General features: G+C 38.0%; 1 protein-coding gene across 8 annotated transcripts in view; it reads left to right on the plus strand.

Moving 5' to 3' along the window:
* The first annotated feature begins 835 nt into the window (after positions 1–835).
* Positions 836–20,649, plus strand: part of SCAF8 (SR-related CTD associated factor 8) — a 134,992-nt gene continuing 115,178 nt past the window's right edge. For 2 of the 8 annotated variants that reach the window (XM_059083722.2, XM_067011064.1), the window contains exons 1-2: positions 857–1,378; positions 7,109–7,173. In XM_059083722.2, coding sequence (XP_058939705.1) covers positions 7,156–7,173 — 18 coding nt within the window. In that variant the 5' untranslated portion in view covers positions 857–1,378; positions 7,109–7,155. Of the gene's footprint in view, positions 1,383–7,108; positions 7,194–20,649 lie in introns of all 8 variants that reach the window. The other 6 variants (XM_059083727.2, XM_059083726.2, XM_067011063.1 and 3 more) reach the window with 6 other exon arrangements.

Raw genomic sequence — 20,649 nt, forward strand, 5'->3', positions numbered from 1 at the left:
CTTTCCTTTGAGTGAACTTCAGAGAAATGATTGCTGAAAAATGACTCCCCGTAAGACGACAGTGGTGTTTAGGGTTCAGTGATACACCCCTAACTTTTAATTTAAATGCTCGCTTTGAATTTGGTATCGGTTATCTTACATTGCACGAAGTGAGAGAGAAGGCATTTAGCTAGCAGCATCTATTTCATCTAGGAATACGGTATTCACCCTCTACCTTTAAACCTAGGGCAAAATTCCTTTAGAATAATTCATCTTCCATAAAAGATGGGTTCCCTTTCGCCAATGGAAATCTTGCGCGTTCTGGGCACGGCTTCGCGCTGTACAGACAAATGCACTCATTGTCTAGACCACGCCGGTCCCCTCGGATTCTATGTAGCGTGCATTTCCTGCACTGAGCTGCTTGCTCGCTGCAGGCGTGCTTCCCTCGTCCCCCTGCCCCCGCCCGGATCCAAAGCTTTTGTTTCTAACGTTTTCTCCCGACGCTATTAAAATGCTTGGGCAAATCGTTACCAAATAAGTGACTGACTAGGAACTTTTCCGACTGTTAACCTTTAGGCCAACGTCCAGTAAAGTTCTGAAACTTGCCGGGGGGGCATGTGGGTTTTTCTTAGAGCAATGCTTTGCAGTGGCCCCAAGGGCACTCCAAGAGGCAACAGCACTCGCTCCCGCAGCGGTGAAGAGATGGGGTGCGGGTGCGGGGCAGAGGACCCTGGGAGCCGAGATGAGCGGGGCCTCCTGGCGGCGACGCTCTGGCCCGCGCGCGCTCGATGGTTCCGCGCGGCGGCCAAGGCCTGCGCGGTCCCGTCGCCAGGGGGCGCGCTGGCGGGCGCCGCGGATCTCCGAGCTGCGCGGCCGGACTCGTGTCCGCCATATTGGATGCCGCAGCCGCGGCTGCCAGCGCTTCCTCCTCCGTCTTCGCCGTGCGCTGCTGGTTCCTACGGCCCGAGCGGCGGGGAGGTGAAACAGGAGCCTGTCGGAGAAAGAGGAAGAAGGGGGTGGAGAGTGTAGGGGACCGGGCTAGGGGGTGGAAGCCCGAGACCGAGCGGGGCGGAGAAGAGAAGGCGCCCAGCCCCTCCCCCGCCCGCTGCCAACCAGCCCCAGCAGCGCCTCTGTTCCCCGGACCGGCGCTCTGCCCGCCGTAGCGGCCATGCCGGGGCCTCGCTGCCCCTAAGGGAACCGTTCCCCGCTGGTGCTTGCCCTTCCCCTCCTGCCCGGGGTCGTAGCGGCCCGGCCTCCCGCCGGCGCCCCCTCCTCGCAGCCGCGTCGCCGCCCCCGTCTCGCTCTCCCCACCCAGTGCAGTGGCCGCCGCCTCTTCCGCCGCCGGGCTCTGGGCCTCCGCACCGACAACATGGAGGCTGTGAAAACCTTCAATAGCGAGGTTAGTATTCTACTTTAGCCTCCCCTCCTACCCACGCTCCCCCCAACCCGGGACGAGGCCACCGCGGGAGGGTGGGCACTGGCCCGCAGGGCTTTTCAGGGTGGGGCGAGTGGCGGCCTAGCTGTGTCCGTGGGGGAGGGGTGTTTCTCTGCCCCGGCGCCCCTCCCCCGATTCCGTGGGCGGAGGGCTGGAAGACTGCCGCCCCGGGGCGGAGGGAGGTTCCGGTGTCTCCAGCAGAGTACTGAGTGGCTGCGGGGCTGGAGGGAAGGCCCGCTTGGGCCCTCCCCCGGAGGCTTACGGCAGGTCTCTCCGGGTCAGTTCCGCAGATGCCTGGCCCGCCCATCTCTTTCCTGGGCCTGCGGGATTTTAACTGGAGGCCGGGCATCACCGCCCAGACCTTTCCCGGGTCCTTAATGAGGCAGGCCGCGAACAGGGGTAGTGCAGGAAGATCACCTACAGGGGTGATAACCTGTGGTCACAGGGACAGGGGACCCCGGGAGCAAGTAATGTTTGTTTATGATTGAGATATTGTTGGCTAGGTAACCTGCCAACTAGGGACTTAAGCTAAGGGCATGGTTGATCGGGAGGCGAGATTATTCTGCAATTTCGCCTATTCTTACTCCCCCCCTGTTCTCATCATCCGACATAAAGAAAGACAGGCAGGGAGAGTTGTGCATGCAGAGGGAAGATGCTGGAGAAGCATTTCCCACGGGCTCCTTCACGTGTCATATATAAGGATAGATTTTTAACAGGCAGGTGTCCAATTTCACTATTTAGTTGAGTTCTCTAGTCTGAAGGGAGGAGACAAGTTTTGATAAAATATTTTTAAAACTTTTAAAACTCCGGTAGGCATAGACCTTAATGCTAACATTAAACAAGCATTTAACAAGTACATATCTACACAACCAGAGTTATTCTTACCTGTATGCCTTATTTAAAAGTATTTTAATGTGATGTTAACTAAATTTACATAAATTTAATGAACTTTTCATGTGGAAGTGCTAATACCCTATTCAGTAGTATAATAGTATATTCTGAACAGGGCAATACTTTAAAAAGCTGTTTTACAATTTTATTTGTTTTCCAAAAGGAGAAAACTCGTTCCCTCCTCCCTCCCACCGGCCCTCCCTCCCTCCCTCCCTAGAATTGACGTTTTGGAAACTTAGCAAAGAGGCTAAAAGTTAGATAATATGTGAATTAAACTTTCCTTATTAGACTAGATAGCAGTGACACAGTTATATAAAAGCAAGCATTTTTTTTGGAAAGGATTTTCTTTTTGAATACTGGATTTTCTTTTTTACCGCTTCTTGATACAAATTAGAGCAGTATAATTGGGAATCTTTTCCATTTTATTTATGAATTTATAGCTGATAATTTGGGTCAAATTATAAAATTTGGTTCCACCCCACAATACTCTTGTCCTTAAAATCTGGATTAAAAAGTAAGGATACTGTATGTTCCAATTTATTGCTAATAGTTTCGTGGCTCTGCAGGGGGGAAAAACAGCAGGTCTGTAGCCTTTTTATTTGCTACATGTGGTGCTGTAGCACTCAGAGAATGTTAAAGTGTTTTTTTTTTATTAAAAAAAATCCTGTCTCTTATTTCCTTGCAGTTATTTGATTTACCCTACGCCTTTTTGATGGGTGCCTCTCCTGTTTATCTTGGTTCCTAATGTGTACCCTCCTCCCTCCATTCCCAGCCCTCCCTGCCATGTGGTAGATATAAACAAGTGGTTAGTTAGTACACTGTGGTTGGTCACAGTGAAGCATGGTGGATTACAAGTGTTAACAATTGGTTTTTCATTTTACTTTTTTTTTTTTTTTTTTTTTTTCTTTTGCGTACGCGGGCCTCTCACCGACGTGACCGCTGCGGAGCGCAGGCTCAGCGGCCATGGCTCACGGGCCCAGCCGCTCCGCGGCATGTGGGATCCTCCCGGACCGGGGCACGAACCCACGTCCCCTGCATCGGCAGGCGGACTCTCAACCACTGCGCCACCAGGGAAGCCCGGTTTTTCATTTTAGTATTAACGTTAAGGATAAGGAGCCTAACATCTAAATGGCTAGCTTGATGTTTCAACTCTTCTCTCATCTAATCTTTATAAGAACTTGAGATTTGTAGTAGTATTCCCATTTTAGTTTATGTAGCACTCTCTCTTTTCCCCTTATGTATTTCAGAGAACTTAAAACATCTTCTAACTTCCTGTTTACTAATATGCTCACACTTCACCGTATTTGAAAATGGGGTTGGCCTAAAAATTGTAGCAGTAAGAGTCATAGAATTGAGGAAGGGCAGTAGATTTTGAAGAAGGTTCAGAAGAATATACTTTTTTTTGCTTTAAACTCAAAGTACAAAATCCGGTTTTTTTCTGATTTCTGAATGTAGTTTCTGTGAATATCTATAATACTTGGTGATGTAGTAAAAATTTGTTGTTGCAAGGAAGTATATAGTGGGAAATAGTTCAGTAATGATGTTTTTCCATTAAATCACGTGTTGCAAAGTCCAAAAATAAAAAAGGAATCTGAGTTACAGGATTAGAAGAAAAGGATGTTTTAGAATGTTTACTTGTAGTGAATTTGGCTTTTAAAGGCATCTATCCTTGGGCTGAGCCCAACAGAACTTTCTCTGGCAAGTTTAAAGGTATCTTTGAAGCACTGAATTGTCAAGAAGTGCCGTTTGCTTATAAGGCACCACAATTTAGCTCTATATGTGTAATGTTTAAAATAAGAAACGCTTAGCTTTTATAACTTGCTCATTATCAGGTTTTTCACGATTAAAAAAAAAGGAAGACAAGCAAGCAGATCTTGGCTTGAAAACAGGAACGTGCCAGATTTTAAAGTTAAGAATATAGGTTTTTAATATGCAAATTGTGGCTAAGTCTCAAAGTGTGTGGTCTTCTGCAGGATGTGTCCGAGTCATGGTGCCAATGTCCGCCTGCCTGCCTGCCTCCACCCGCCCCCCCCCACCCCCGCCCACCTCCACCCCCCCAAACCCACCCCCGCCCACCTCCACCCCCCCAAACCCACCCCCCCAAACCAACCCCCCCACCTCCACCCCCCCAACCCTTTTCTCAAAGGGGCTTTGTGCCTCCCTACCCCATTTTCAAATGCACTGTCAGAAGATCCTTTATGTGGTAAATCCCTCGTACTTATCTGAGTTAAATGAGATTGAGGCTCAAGAACTGATATTTAAGTGCCCATTGTGCTAGTTTTGTGGGAAAACTTTAATTTCCAGTTAAGCATCATCCTTGTGATAAAAAGTTTATTCCATGACCACTAATGTCAGTTCTGAAACGATGAAAGAAAATTTGTCCAGGATGGAATATAAGATTCCTTAACGGTCGGTGCTTGACCTGAGCAGTTAATTCCAGAATTATTATTACATGGTATTGTAGTTGCTGCTGCTCAAAGATGGTGGCATTTACTTGTTATGATGGTTTAGAGTTCTCCGTGGAAAGGGTCTCATCGTTATCTGTTTAAATCTGTGGATTACGTTAGGACCACAGTTGATTATTGAAATGCAGCAATTTCATGTGAGCTGCATATTTGTACTCTGTCCTTAAGACTCCTACTGTATGGAGGTTATTGTGGTAGGGTTTTTGTTTTTGAAAAGAGGGAAAAGAGAATAGCAATACAGGACCCTTTCCTTAGAAAATTATAACTTAATTGGAGAGGGCATTTTAGTAATATAGGAACTCTTAATATGTGGAAAATATAAGAATTTCTTATGCATTATAAGAATCTGTTAGGCATGTATCAGGAAAATTATTGCAGTTTAATTTTTGAATTTACCTTGGTTCTTAAATTCTTTACTCTTCTTTAGGATATCTTAATTCTTAGTATCTTTTGTTCTTAGGATCCTTTGGTTAGTCCGATAGCTTAGCTTACTCTTTGTTTCAGGATGTAGCCCTTTCCAGAGTCACTTTAACACCCAGTACATTTTCCTCTTCTGTGCCTTGTCTTTCACATCAATAGTGAAAACCCATCTTCATTTTATTCCATTTTCAAGTTTGTATCCAGTGTTCATTTGGCTAACTACAGGACTTTTAATACAGTCTTTCCACCAATATCTAGTAGTAGGCATGGTTTGGTAGAGAACAGTGGGAGGAAAGGTAATGGGAATAATAAAAGCATGTGAAATTTGTTTTTATATTTTCCCCCTGTGGTTCAGGAAAGGGAATTTATGTGAAGTAGCTGTAAAACATTGCCTTTTTCTTTCTTTTTCATGTATGGGGGAAATCTCTCTCTCCTTTTTCTCTCCTGTTTTGATTTTCCAGTGGGAGTTTTAATTTTAACAATTAGTCTTTTTTGTTTCTACCTTGTGAAAATCCCTTAAAGTCGTAGCAGTCTTACTGTTATAAAGGAAGGAAGCCTTCACTAACCCCTCCCTGCCCCCAGTGGTTTAGAACAAGGTTTTTCAGCCTGGACCCTATTGATATTTTGGGCTAGATAATTATATGTTGTGAGGAGCTGTCCTGTGCATTACAGGATGTTTAGCAGCAACCCTGGTCTCTACCCACTAGCTCCCCCTATTGTGACAACCAGAAATGTCTCCAGATACTACCAAATACCCCTTGGGGGGCAAAATCGACCATGGTTGAGAATCACTGATTTAGGTCCCCTTAAATTGTCTTAAAACACTTCGTGCTTTTCCTTCTAGTGATAACTACAATTTTAAGTAGTTAGCAGTAATCTTTCCCACCAGATTATAAATTCCATGCAGACAGTGACCACATATCTTTATTGCTTCATATCCTTGGTACATAGCATAGTGCCTTAGTACATAGTATATGCTAAATAAAGATTTCTTGAACGGATAGGTTGATGGTATAGTAGGTAGCTGAATGGCCTGGACCAAGGCAGTTAATATTTTTGGACATTTGGTTTTCTCCTCTGTGAAATAAATGACTGATTTGAGATTTTTAGGTTCCCTATTAGTTGGAAGATTCTTTGACTAAATATGAAATTAACGTTTTGGAGGACTTAGTATGTATAAGCATTATTTTGAAGGTCATTTTATGGCATTGTAGGTGTATAGGAGTTTAGATGGGAAATTTAAAATCAAAACTGATTTGTTTATGGTTTTCACTTCTTACTAAGAGGGGATAGTAGGAAAGGGACTATTCCATTGAAAGTTCCAGTTAGATTAAATTCATCCTAAGTTTTATATCGTGTAATTATGCTATTTTCAAATCCGTTTTGCTTTGTTTTTCATTTTAAAACAACATATGGTAAAAGTTGTGTTTTTAACTAGTTAAAAAAATTTAGAATACAAGGATAATTGAGATCAATAATAATAATTTGGGGGACTCTGATTTGAGAGTGTTTCAGTCATTCAGGATTAAATATAAAAATTTTTTGGCAACATTGAAATTCATGAGATATATATAGTTCAGCCGTTCTACTTTAGGCTAGCATTGAAGTTTGTTAGAGTAATTTTGATTGGCATTTAGGGGACATCTGTATTCCCCAGTCTTCTAAATAGTCATATTTTATGATCACTTGCTCCTTTTTTTTTAGAAGTATAGTTGGCTTAGAATTAGTGCTGATATTGCTGCTTGTACATGGTATTTCTTCTGGGCCAGTTTTCCTGTTACTGGACAACAACTAACTCATAACGGTTTGAGAGAATGTAATCAATCTTGACCTTGAACACTGGCTGAGCTCCTGAACTCTTGAGCTCATTTTGTCTGGTTTTGTTTTCTCAACATCTTTCTCTACTCCTCTCTCTCAGGATTGTGCCTCTCTACTCCTGCTTGTACAGACTGCTTTTCCAGCAGCATGGACACAAGAAGCATAGTAAGATGATTATAACTCACGTAAGGCAGGCCCTTTGGAAAATACTTAGGGTTAAATTGGTAGTGAAATGATGTCTTGATTATATGGGAAGTACTTGGGAAGCAGAATGAAGTTTGTCACTTAGAATATGTTGGTAATCTTAAAGAGAACATGTAGGGAATAAGTTGAATTTTTCACAAAAAATAGGTTAAGTGAAAAAAAAGTTACTGTGCTTAGTAGTGAGTATAAATCATATCTAAACTCTTGTGCATTTACTTGCATTCTGCTCCATGTAGTTTTTTGTATAAGAAATATTACTTACGTATATAATATGAGTAAATTGCAAATCTCTGAATTTGGTGGTAGGAAGTAAAATACATCTTATATTTTGAGGAAGTTCTTCAAACTATAAGATGACAACAGATCATTGACAGATGTTGCGTAGTAATGGAAAAGCAAGACTAAATCAAATTCCTCTAATTATAGAGGAGCAGATTTTGTTAGCGGTACTATTATGGGAAATAAATGCTGGTGAGAAATGTTTCTATAGCTTCTGATTCCTTGTCTGAGTTAGTTCTATCTTAAGTTTGATGGTAAACACGATGCAGTTGATCTTTCTGATGCTGATTTTATGCATTTATTTCGTCTTTGTAATTCTGCTTTGCCAGTTTCTGGTACACCATATTTTAAAGTCAAGGAAGGGTATGTAAATGTGTTACGGTATCTACTGTAGGTCGGGAAATACGTTAGGAACTTTGACACTACTCTATTTAGTCAGAATGGGGAATATAGATTACTTGTTCATGTTTTTAAAAGACATTTGTGGCTATTAATGTGTGCCAAATTTGTTTTTAAAATAATTCTGCAACTTAGTATACTTTATAAAGGCTGACTAGTATACTTTATGAAGACTTAGGATTTCATTCGTTTATTCATTTAACCAGTACTTAATGAATGCTTACCATACACCAGCCATTTTTCTGTCTGCTGGGTTACAGTTGCAAACAAGACAAGCAAAAAGCATACCCTCTTTGAGCTTATTTTCTTGTAATCCTTTTTCTTTCACCTCGTCAGCTTTGTGTGCAATGACCTTGCTGCATAGCTAGTGAGGCTGGGCAGGCATTACTGACTCTGGGCTTGCTTCTTTGCTAGGAACCGTGTGAGACTGAGCACGTAGACTTCTTAAACAAGAATGTGATCCTATATTTTCAACAATGGGGAAATAAGACAAGCTACCCTGTTTTTGTTTTAAACTAAATTGTCTGTCATATTAAATCTCCATTTGGCATTTTGGAATCATGACTGTTTTTAGAGAACACAGTTTTAAGGATGTTTTCTTTTGTGAGTGAGATATTAATTAGTCTCCACATGTAAACAATTAAAAAATACTTTTAAGTGGTGACCAAACTCTTAAACATTTGGAAGGATAAATTAATGAATATTTTAATTTTTGAAACAAACTTTCCCTTGATTTGAGTGCATGAAAAAAATTTGGTGTCTCTCTTTTTCTCTCTTCTGTGAACACTAATTTTCTGAATTTGATTTAATTCCTTGGGGCTTGTGAGTGAAGGATGAGAAGTTTGGATCATGTATTTTATGATCTTGGGAAATTGGGAAATGGTATAATCTTTTTAATCTAGGTCACAGTATCTAAAAGATTGACCAGTACCCCTGAAACTAATACAAGTTGTATGTCAGCTGTATCTTAATTTTTAAAAAAATGTTGACAGAGTCCTGGTTAATGACTTTCTTTAGTTTAGTAATGTTTTTGATACTGTAAAGTTTTATGGTTAAAAAAAATGATACAGGCATTTGAATTTATTGAAATGGTAAAAAGAATGTTGAATAAGTTAAATTTTTTGCAAACCAAAACACATAGCAAATGTCTAGTTTCTAAACCAGCCGCTTGTTATGGTGAAAAAAATGTCTGGCTTGTTTGATTTTGAAGTATTTTTTATTTACCAAACATTGTTAAGAGTGAGCCCCTTTATAATATATAGTGTTTTATGCACCTCTTTTCCCCAACCATTATTATGTTTCTGTGAATCTTTAGGATTAATTTGTGAGAAAAGTAGAATAGGTGCTATCTTCATTTTACAAACAAGGGAACTGAGGCCTCCCATTGTGATTTTACCGAGGAAAAGCAGCTTTGTGTTAGAGCTGAGACTAGAAGGGCCGGCTCTCAACTCCTGGTTGAGATGTAAAGAAGAACCATCTGTGTAAAGGAGAACCATCACTCGATTTTTCACAATTCTTTTTGCTGCTATAATGTCCAAATATAAATTAACTATTTTTTCCCACTTTTTATACTTTATTTTTATGACGTCAGATTTACAGAAAAGTTGGAAGAGTGATAATTTTTATGTATACTTCATCCTGATTCCTCTATCTAGTTAATTTAATCGTATTTGCTTTCTTATTCTCTTTCTCTCTTTACATACACATGAACTGGCACATGGAAACTTTTTTTCTGAACATTTGGAGAGTAAACTGCAATTAATGCCTTTTAGTTCTAAATATAACTATTTTCTGAAAACAAGGACATTCTCTTATGTAACCATAGTACAGTTATCAAAATCAGGAAATTAATATTGATATAATGCAGTTGTCTGCAGACCTTCAGATTTCACTGTCTGTACCAGTAATGTCCTGAATAAAAAGAGTAAATCTAAATTTACTACATCACACCTTGCATTCACTTGTCATGTCTGTCTAGTGTCCTTTAATCTGGAGCAGTTGGTTATTACTTTGTCTTTTGTGACCTTTGATGATTGATGAGAATAGGCCAGTTATTTTTAGAGTTCCCCCAATATGGATTTGTCTGCTGTTGCTTTATGATTAGTTTAAGGTTATGCCTCTTTAGCAGGAATAATCCAGAAGTAATATTTTGTCCTCAGGAAGCACATGATGTCTATTTATCCCATTAGTAGGGATGTTAACTTTTTTCTGCAAGGTTTCTCCATTGTAAAATTACTGGTTTTCCCTTGTGGCAGATATCTTTTTTTTTTAAATTAATTAATTTATTTTTGGCCACGCCGTGCGGCTTGCAGTCTTAATTCCCCAACCAGGGTTCGAACCTGTGCCCCCTGCAGTGGAAGCACGGAGTCCTAACATCACACTTAACACTTTTTTTTTTTTTTAGCTTGCCTGAATCAGGACTAAGATGGCTGTCAGATTTTCTAAGTCTATTGTTTATTTAATATTGGCAGTCCATAAGAGCTTTTCCTTCTCCCCATTTATGTATTTATGCATATTGGTATGAACTCAAGGATTCTTTTTTTATTCATTGGGGTGTTTTGATGTCAGAGATCCTTCAGGCTGGCGCCTGTGTCAGTTTGACATGTGCTTATCATTTTTTGAGTAGTCACTTTCTTGTATAATAAGTTATTCCCACCCCAGCTCTGGAATCAGCCATTTCTCTGAGGAACCCTGGTTTCTTCTGGTGGTTATCTGTTAACAGATTGAGCTAGAAATTGGGTATATGTCTGAACATGCTTATGTGTGTGTGTGTGTATATATGTGTATGTATACACACACACACACAAATTGTTGTTGTTTATCCATCTGCCTATCTAAAAAGCCATGAGTTCATCCTATCTCCAGTAGCAGTCCAACACTGTAGGGTTCATTCTGGCCTTTCCCTTTTGCAAATCTGTAGTTCCTTTCTCTGACAGTGAGAAAACTAGTTCCCATTATCCACAATATATTTACTTACTGTTTTATCAATCCTAAAATTACTTATTGTTTTATCAGTCCTAAACTATGCAGAAAGTAGTTTCAGAATTCTAAACGGTAGGTCTGAAAACAAACCTATTAACTAGAATTTAGTATTTGTTTATAGTTCATCTTTTTTAGCCTGAGGGTATATAGTCAAAATGCAGTGTTCAAAAATAGCTTTGTTAGTTTTTTCTCCCTTAATGTAGTCTTGCTATTCTTCTGAAATATAATTTGGTGGTTTTTTTTTTTTTCTGTTTGTATTCCTTTGTTTTTTCCTCTATCCGTTTTTGTGATGTTTTAGTATGTAAAATATTAAACAAATTAACTTTAATCCTCCTTTACTTCTTATTAGTCTCAGCATTACAACCACTTATGCTATGGTGAAAAAAAAAAAAGAGAAGTGAAACAAAAAACCATTTCCTTAGTATTTCTTCAAATCAGATAAACCAAAACTTAGAGGTTTAGATATGGAGAAGGTCTTAGGTGAAAAATATGTTTCTAGTAGCAGAGATTCAATTCATAGGTGAAAGTACGTATTCAAAAAACTTTCATTCTCTTTTGAATGGAATCTCCATTCAGGGTTTCTGTAGAGGGCCAGATGGTAAATATTAGGTTTTGTGGGCCGAGTATGTCTCTTTTGCATAATCTTGTTGGTTTCTCACAGTTCTTTTAAAATGTAAGACCATTCTTGGCTTGAGGACCTACAAAAATAGGCCATAGCCCATACACTTAAGGCCTTACTGCACTCTGAAACCTAAGAACTTGGTTAATAGCATGCTACTTGCAAATCAGAATTGTAATTGAGCAGGAAGATATATTCTTTTATAGGCTTTATAAGCCTTTTCAACATCAAAAACAGAAACAAAATAACTTAAAAAGCTGCCTTAGTGAAAATATTTATTCAACATGTTTTTTAAGCACCTACCACCATGTGCAGATGTGCAGACACTATTCTAGGCTCTAGCGATGTAAATATACAAAACACACACACACAAAAAAAACCCTCTGTCCTCCTGGAGTTTACATTCAGTTTTTTTGTGTGGGTGTGTACTGGAAATGAACGTTTCTTGTTTTTCCACATTTAGTGACTTCTGATTGACTAAAAGTTTTTTTCGTATTAATTGCAGAGCGAGCATTCTTTCTTGAAAACTTGTAAAAAATGCAGCAAAGGGAGGAAACTTTTAAAAGCTTTCTTCATTTCTTCCTGTCTCCCAGTCATGATACTTTCATTGTGTAGCTACACTAACTCACTAAAGGAAGAAAAGAGAAACCTCATTAATTGGGCACAGAACCCAGACCTTATTTAGTGATGAGTACACATGTATTACAGATTCTTAAAAAGCTGTTCAACAGTGTACATAACAGTAAATCAGCTAATCTTCCTTTACTGCTTTAATGAATGAATGAAAAAAAAATTTTAATTAATTAATTTATATGTTTATTAATTATTTTTGGCTGCGTTGGTTCTTCGTTGCTGTGCTTGGGCTTTCTCTAGTTGCGGCGAGCGGGGGCTACTCTTTGTTGATTGCGATGCGCGGGCTTCTCATTTGCGGTGGCTTCTCGTTGCGGAGCACGGGCTCTAGGCGTGCAGGCTTCAGTAGTTGTTTCCACTTAGTTTCTGTGGGCTCTTCCTGGACCAGGGATCTAATCTGTGTCCCCTGCGTTGGCAGGCGGATTCTTAACCACTGCGCCACCAGGGAAGTCTGAGAATGTTTTTTAAAGTATTGCCCAAAGTTAAGGACCACTGTGAAAGTAGTTGCTTGTGTAGTTTTCTTGAAATAGAAAGTCTCCTGATAATGCTAATAATGCATTTACCAAATAAAAGCTTAAAAACTATGTGTAGGTTATCTATCTTGTGCCTGGCTAAATGCCAACACCTTTGAATAAAAAAATCATCAAAATGAGTTTTTACCACGTTGTATGTTAGTCGCTGAAATGACTTCTAGCTTTGAGTAGTTTTTCTATAAGCATTTAATAAACCAGTTAGTGCCCCTCCCCCCCCTTTTAATGCTTTATTGAAATACGAGTGACTGCTTTTGTAAGGATTATTAACATGTTTGGCTTTGTTTTTTTTACACCAAGAAAAGTGGTTTTTATTTTTATAGCAATTCCTCTTATTGGGCAGAATTTTCTAAATTCTTGTTCCCATTTTGTCAGAGAACTCAGAACCTCTTTTAGAGGCCTCTCTCTGCTTTGGTGGCAATTACAAGAACAGGGGTTGTGACCAGCTTAGCTGAAGAGGATTGATATCCCAAAGGAGTAGGCCAGAGGCTGCCACATTATTCCTAGTACAAAATTTCCCAGTCAGTACTTTGATTCATTTGCAGAATCAAAGGATTAGATATCTCAGGCATCTTAGAGCTGTTAACAGAGAGTGGTTCCAAATAATTCTGTGAGTGCTTCCTTTATTTTGCTAGTTCCTCAAGATTGTCAGACAATTTTTTCGTTCTACTTTAACTATAATACAGTTTTCAAATTGCTAGAATGCAATAATAACCCACGAAGGTTCTAATGTAATAGCAACTAGTGGTTGGAAGGAATGCTGGAAAGTAGTGGCTGGTCCTCTGAGCCTTGTTATTTATGTGTATTTGCCATCCATCAGGCATTGTATTCTGCAGAGTGGTTACCAGGTTAATCAGATACCTGTGTCCTTTTTCTCAGGCAGCTCATGTTGTCGTAGAGGTAGGGCTGGGGATGGACTACCACAAAGGGTAAGAAGGTAACGTGATATGAACACTATGATACAAAGAGCAGTGGTGCAGACAGTTTATAAACAGTGTGTGTGTATCTTCGGTGTGTATCATGTACACAGTATGATGGAGGAGACATTGTGTAAGGCAAAGGCTAGAGATCATTTTCAAGGAAGTGGCAGCTTTGGGTAGGGGAGGTGGTTGGGAGGACAGCTGGAGGGTTAGGCAAGGGTCTTCTGATGAAGAGTCTTTGTATACTGTGCACAAGACCTCATTTTTAATCAGAAGGGAATGGAGATTTTGAAGGGTTTTTAATAAAAGCACAAGTTTTAAATTTGTATTTTAGAATGATGATTAATATCTTTGCGGAACAGGGCAGGTCAGTGAGGGGTGAGATTGAGGGAAGGAAGGTTAAATTACTATAGAGAAGATGAGCTCAACTACAGTAATAAAGGGGAAGAGATGACTAGATGAATGCACAATAAATTTAGTAATAATAGGGAGCTGGATATAAGGAAAGGGGTGGTGCCACAGGGCTTTGGCTGAGTGACAATGTAGATAAAATGATATGATACCAATCAATTAATAGGGCACATCAGGAGGAGCAAAACACTAGAGGAGAAAGATAATTTGGTGGGTTGGATGAGGGATCATTTATTCCACTGCGAATAAAAGAGTATGGAAAGAGGATTGAAATCACCCATATCTCAACCACCCAAAGACAGTGTAACTAGTTTGTTGAATACGGTTGTAGTTTTGAGCATCTTGAAGATTTGGTGTCTATGGAACATCAAGGTGGAGATAACCAGCTGGTTATAGGTCAAGCACTTAGAGAATAGACTAGACATGAAGATTAGGGGGAGATGATGTAGAAAAAGAAGAGTACAAGGCTTGGGGCAAAATCTTTTAGAATCTTTTATCTTACTCAGTTTTTTTTTTTCTCTGTTGTTTTAGATAAGGATTGACTCTATCATATTGTATTCGTGAATGTAAGGACATTTTAAAGCAACTCTGCTTGGAATTTGCCTGATTTTAAATTCTGTTTATACAACCAGATGTTCTTACATGCAATTAAAAGTTAAGTAGTAAATTGCATGGTCTGTGAATACAATTAAAGGTTTAAATTTTGTTTAACAAAACTTTATTAGAATTCCTTAACATTGAGCCTACTTGTATCATTGAGTGTTTTCTTAGCTCCTCTGGGTCACTAGTTTTTTATCATAACTCTGTCTTCAATAACCAATTTATTGTGAACATGGAATTGTGGTGAATTTAAATACTGTATTATTAGAAATAGAACCCATATTTATTTGAGAAATTCCAGCTAATATGGTTTGTAATGAAGAGGATTGACAAATGAATTATTCTTTTTCTTGTTCTCATTTTGGCCATTTCACTGTTAATAGATTACTTATCAGTTATTTAGTACCTCTAAAATTAAGAGGAGGTAAAATTCGCATCTTTTTATTTTAGTGTTACAAAAAACATAGGAAAGAACTGAAATTAAAGGAAGGTGGTTGTTTGGATTCCTGGGAAAATTTAAACTGAAGACTTATTTTTATATATGTACATGTTTATATTTATACATTTTGTTTTCTCTCATGGAGAATCATTTCTGTTCTCTTTGATTTTAGAATGGGGTAGCTAAAGACCATTATACTTACGTTAAGCATTTGTAGTTATAGGTTCTATGATTGGGTTTCTTGTTTACTTCCTTGTTAATGCTTACACTTGATTTCCAGAAATTATAAATTTTAGACCTGAAACACTTGTGATAGTATATCATTTAATAGACAGATGAAGAATCAAGACCCAAAGGTGATGAAACTTGTTAAGAATCACAGTTTATGAGAGGCATATAGTTAGCAGCCAAGTTAGAAGAAATTTCTGTTCTTTGCGTCTCAGTTCATTGTTTTCACTTTTTCAGTATACGTTTTTGAGTGAGATTTCGGTAGTGTTCATGTATGTTGTAGGTGGAGGAGGAGTGGGAATTGGTGATTCTTAGTAAATTAATATCACTTTATGCTAATCCTGGACCAGAATGAGGAACAAACTACTAGGCTGCTGCTTCCCTGCTCATAAAATAGGGTGCCACAGGAAAACACGCATTCCTTGGCAAAGAGGTATTGTACAGTAACACCCACTTAGCCAGCGGTTTTCTAGCAACCCAGCCCTCTGCAGAAAAGTAAAAAAAGCCTTTTTTACTTATCTTGTGTCTTCTTCGTAGGAGAGGGATACAGTTACTCTATAAGCCTGTATCATTAGCATGTTTCTAATTTTCATTTTAACAATGGTGGCTACTCTGTAACTGCTTTCTTTAAATTTTCATAGACTACTGTTTAGAAAGCTCCTGGTACAGGTATTTTAAGGCACAACAATGCTACAAAATTAATGTGGTTGCTTTCAAAGTAAGATGTGATAGGTTACAGTTGGCAAGGAAGGAGGTAGTTGTTTTACCATTTATGAAGTGTGATTAGACAAGATAATTTTTAGGATCTCTTAAATATTAGCCCTAATGAATAAGTTTTCTAATTAGTTTTTCTTAGCTTCAGTTTACTCATTTAAAAAGTAGGGATAGTGATACCTTCCCTGACTACCTCTCAGAATTGGTTTAAATATTTAAAATATTGGCTGGTTTGAAATATTCAAAAAAGTTGGTGTGTATAAAATTTTAAATATTCAGAGAAGTTGGTTTTAATATATAAAATTGTAAAATAATTTTATGAAGTACTTGGAAAGCTAAAGATACTAGTTCTAATATTCTTAGTTTCTAGAGAAAACTAAAGAATACTAAGAAAAGTAGTTTTTTTTGTTGTTTGTTTTTTTTAAAGCTGCTACTGGGAACATTTACTGTCATTGTGGATGTCTCTTTTGCCCTGGAAAGTATTTTCATGTTGTAACATTTTAATAATGGATAAAAGTTTTGGAGAGTATGAGCTATAAAGAAAGTGCTGTATTATATTCAACATATTTTCCGAGTTGGAGAAATATTTATAAGTTGAACAAAACTTTTGAATATCAGACAGTAACAAAATACAGACTATGATGTATTTTGGACCAGAATTATTTTGGGTCATCATTTATAAGAATTTCAATGTTCTACTAAATCCAGCAAGGCTTTTAAGATAATCAATTTTAAATAGTTACTAGGAGTATAATTTTGCACCAGATTGTATTTAAAGTATGTATGTCACATATATATATATGTGTGTACACATTTACGTTTATATATACACACAGAGACACACATATAGATACATAGAGAAAATTCTGAAAAGTAGCCAACCAGCCTTTTAGCAGTGGTTGTTTCTTAAGAGAGAAGTAGGTCGATGGAGTGCAGCGAATGAGAGTTTTCAGTGTTTGGAATTTTTCATTCAGCATCTGTTACCATACCAGTTTTGTAATATTTCCCTCAAACCCAAAATATGTGTGTTAGCTTTGGGGAGAAAGATGGAGTTGGTCTGTTTTAATGTTATTTGAATTAAATCCTTTAGAGAAAGTGAGCTTCCTTGTTAAGGGTTGGAAGACTCTTAAAACTTGATCAGTAGGCATATAAGCTTCATAATCTGTTGTCTTTAAATCTTCTTGGTTATTATTATTAGTTAGGTTGATGCTATTACGTGGTTGTCTCCATGGGCATCTACCATCTTACTCAGCGACTCAGTTGTGTATGTTTAGTTGGATGCTGCTTGGAGGACTTTGCTTTGTTTTTGGAAACTGAGTGTTGGGGTAGCCAGAAGAACTGGGCTTGAGACATGGCTCTGTAGCTTAATACCAGTTTGAATTTAGTTAGGTCATTTACCCGAAGTTTATATATCTGTAAAATGAGAATAATAAATAGTAATCTTACTGGGCCATTCTGAAGGTAAAAGTGATATAGCATGTATAATATGATAGTGCTTAATAGTTGACAGAGTGCCATAGAGATGAAAAGTAATATTTATTTTTAAAGATTTTTTAATATATATATAAATTTATTTATTTATTTTTGGCTGCATTGGGTCTTCATTGCTGCGCGCAGGCTTTCTGTAGTTGAGGCGAGCGGGGGCTACTCTTCGTTGCAGTGCACGGGCTTCTCATTGCAGTGGTTTCTCTTGCTGCAGAGCACGGGCTCTAGGCACGCAGGCTTCAGTAGTTGTGGCACACGGGCTCAGTAGTTGTGGCAAGCGGGCTCTAGAGTGCAGGCTCAGTAGTTGTGGTGCACAGGCTTAGTTGCTCTGTGGTGTGTGGGATCTTCGTGGACCAGGGCTTGAATCCGTCCATGTCCACTGCATTGGCAGGTGGATTCTTAGCCACTGCGCCACCAGGGAAGCCCGTAATATTTATTTTTATCTTTCTTCTTTATTATGCTACTGCCTGTCTCTTTTTTTTTAGTTTTGCATTTGTTGCTTATATTTCTGAAATGATTTTACTGTAAGGCCTGCTAGTCTTTTGGTCTACTTATTCTCTCTCTGATATTTAGTCTTCAGTGTTTTATTCTTCATCTCTTCAATTCTTAGCTCTTCAGGAAAGACTGTAATTTTGCTTTTCTCTTCTGGGATTCAGTCCCATATCTTCTAGGTATTATGTGTACATAAAATGGCATTGTTATCACCCCAATCTAAATTTGTCTTTCTTCTACAAACTTACTTTTTAGACTTCCTCTTTATGTCAGTGGTAAAAGTGTGTTCCCAAACACTCAGACCTGAAAACTTGGAATTTTCATAAGTGCCTCTCTTTTATTTGTATCTTTTCAGTCATGAAATTCAATGAATTATTTTTAAAAATATGTTTTGCATCCTTCCCTTCCCTTTTATTCTTAGTACGAATACATTGGTCCCTGTCTTCATAACTCCCCACTTGGTTTGTTATAGTCAGTTTTTAATTGGCTTTTAATTTATTATTCTCTGTTCTCTCTTGTTCATACAGTAGAACTACATTTTTTAAGATAACTAGATTAATTTTTACTAGGTTAATCTCTTTGAACAACTGTTCTGTTTGAATCACTTTGTATTTTGAAAAACCATTAAGATTCCTTTGCCTTCAACTGTGCAGATTTCTTAACTGTGGATTTAATGCTTTTTATAAGACTATTTTATAAATAAGTTATTTGTAAATATTTATAAATAAATATCAATATGTTTGTCATATGCAGTGCATATTTGGAAATGCTGTGAAATAGGAAGATTTACTATATGCAAAGCTATACACTGTGTATTCCCATCTTTTTGTCTTGTTTTTGGTACTTGGTGATACTCCAGTAGGAAAGCACAGCAGTCTGTTGAGATATTAATGCATTCCCATTAGGAAATAGCCACTTCTCCAATCCTTTGTGAAAATCACTGCTTGTCAAGAGATTTATTGATGAGTATGCTATATATGTAAATAGTGTAGAAGCAGAATCACAGCTGTAACAGGAATGCTCTCTTTTTCCAGTCAGTCCATTTCACTTCCATTTTCTTTATTAAACCTTTTATTTGTTGTTTCTAACTACATTTCATTTGTCTGAATACCTTCCCCAGTAGCATTTTTTATTGGCACTAAATTATGCCCTGTGTTCTTATTTTCATGAGGCAAAGTCTTAAGGTCCTCATGGATCCCCCATTTTTAAATACTAGTTTGGCATGTTATTCCTTTGTTAAATGCGTATGGGAACGTGTGGGAAGAAAAAGATGCTCAGTCACTAATGGTTAAGTAAATTGTTTCCCCATACACCAGCTTTTTAATATACACACTTCGGATTAGTATCTCCAAAAAATTACCTGTGATTACATTTTAGAGACCTTTGGGATCATTAGTGAATTGTCAAAGCTGACAGTGGTAAATCTCAGAATATGCAGAATCTGCTATATTAGAGTAATGGTGTGTCTTTGACTCTCCCCTTCCACTTCAGTAGATTGTTAGATAGTTGAGGTGAAGGTCTTTGTTATCTTTTATCCCCTGAAGGGCTTAATATATTGTGCATATCTACAGTAGCTAATCAGTGGATGTTGGTTTGATTTAAGTCACTGACTAGCTTTGACCTGTTGTTAATCAGTTCAGTTTGGTTTTGTATTTCCCAGTTCTTTTTGTTCTATTTGTTTTTAGTTAGTTTTGTTTTGTTTTTAGTTGGTTTTACCTTGATTGATCTGAGTAAGATTATTGCGTGAGTGCTTATGATTAACTGTCAAAGTAAATTTGAAAGTAAGTACACAAGGGTGATTGTTGTACGTCAATTACAAGTTATATTGAGATTCAGAGTGAGACATCCCGCTCCTTTGAAATAGTTCTCTAATTCCATGAATATTGGCATAGGATTATAGATACAGGGTTACACAGATTATTAAAAGTAAAGTTTGGGGGGAATGTGAGTAAAGAAGTGTATGTCATCACTCTGGCTTTGGCATTCCGCTCCTTTGAGCACAGTAGATCTGTTGCATTCAGGTAAATTTAGATATGAAGAAGCTAGATAGATTTATTCTTCTAGCTGTATTTGGTTACCTGATTATCTTTGGAACCTAGTAAGCTAATTTATCAAAGTTAAATCAGCTTATATTTGAATAACTAATATGTGCAAGGAAGTTTTTGCGTTTAATCCTTATATTTACGAAGTTGCAGTTATTGCAAATATTTTCTATTTGTCATGTAACATTAGACATTTCCATATTTCTGCATTAATAATGTGTGTATCAGGTTAACTTTCTGTCTCTTAGTATACCTTACTAAATCTCTCTTCCTGGACATTTTTTTTTTAACTGCCATATAAAATGTTGATGTAAAAATAATCATGATTATGGCCTTTTGCTTCTTAAAATGTGTAAAGTCACTGGTGAAATTTTATAGCTCTTATATTTAGTGCCATACTGTCTTTTTCTTCCAGATACTGTAGTTGTCAGTTCTAAAATTTCCATTTGGTTCTTTTTTGTAGTTTCTCATTCTGTGCTGAAAACTTCTATCTTTGCATTTATTTCAAGTTTTCTCCTTTACCTTATTTAGAATGATTATAACTTCTTTAAAGTCCTTGACTGATAATTCCAACATCAGCGTCATTTTGGGGTTGGCATCTGTTGACCCTTGATCAGTATGGACTGATTTTCCAGGACAGTGAGAGAGAGAGAGAGAGAGAGAGAGA

The sequence above is a fragment of the Kogia breviceps genome, chromosome 13 (assembly GCF_026419965.1).
Source record: "Kogia breviceps isolate mKogBre1 chromosome 13, mKogBre1 haplotype 1, whole genome shotgun sequence".
Lineage (NCBI taxonomy): Eukaryota > Metazoa > Chordata > Mammalia > Artiodactyla > Physeteridae > Kogia > Kogia breviceps.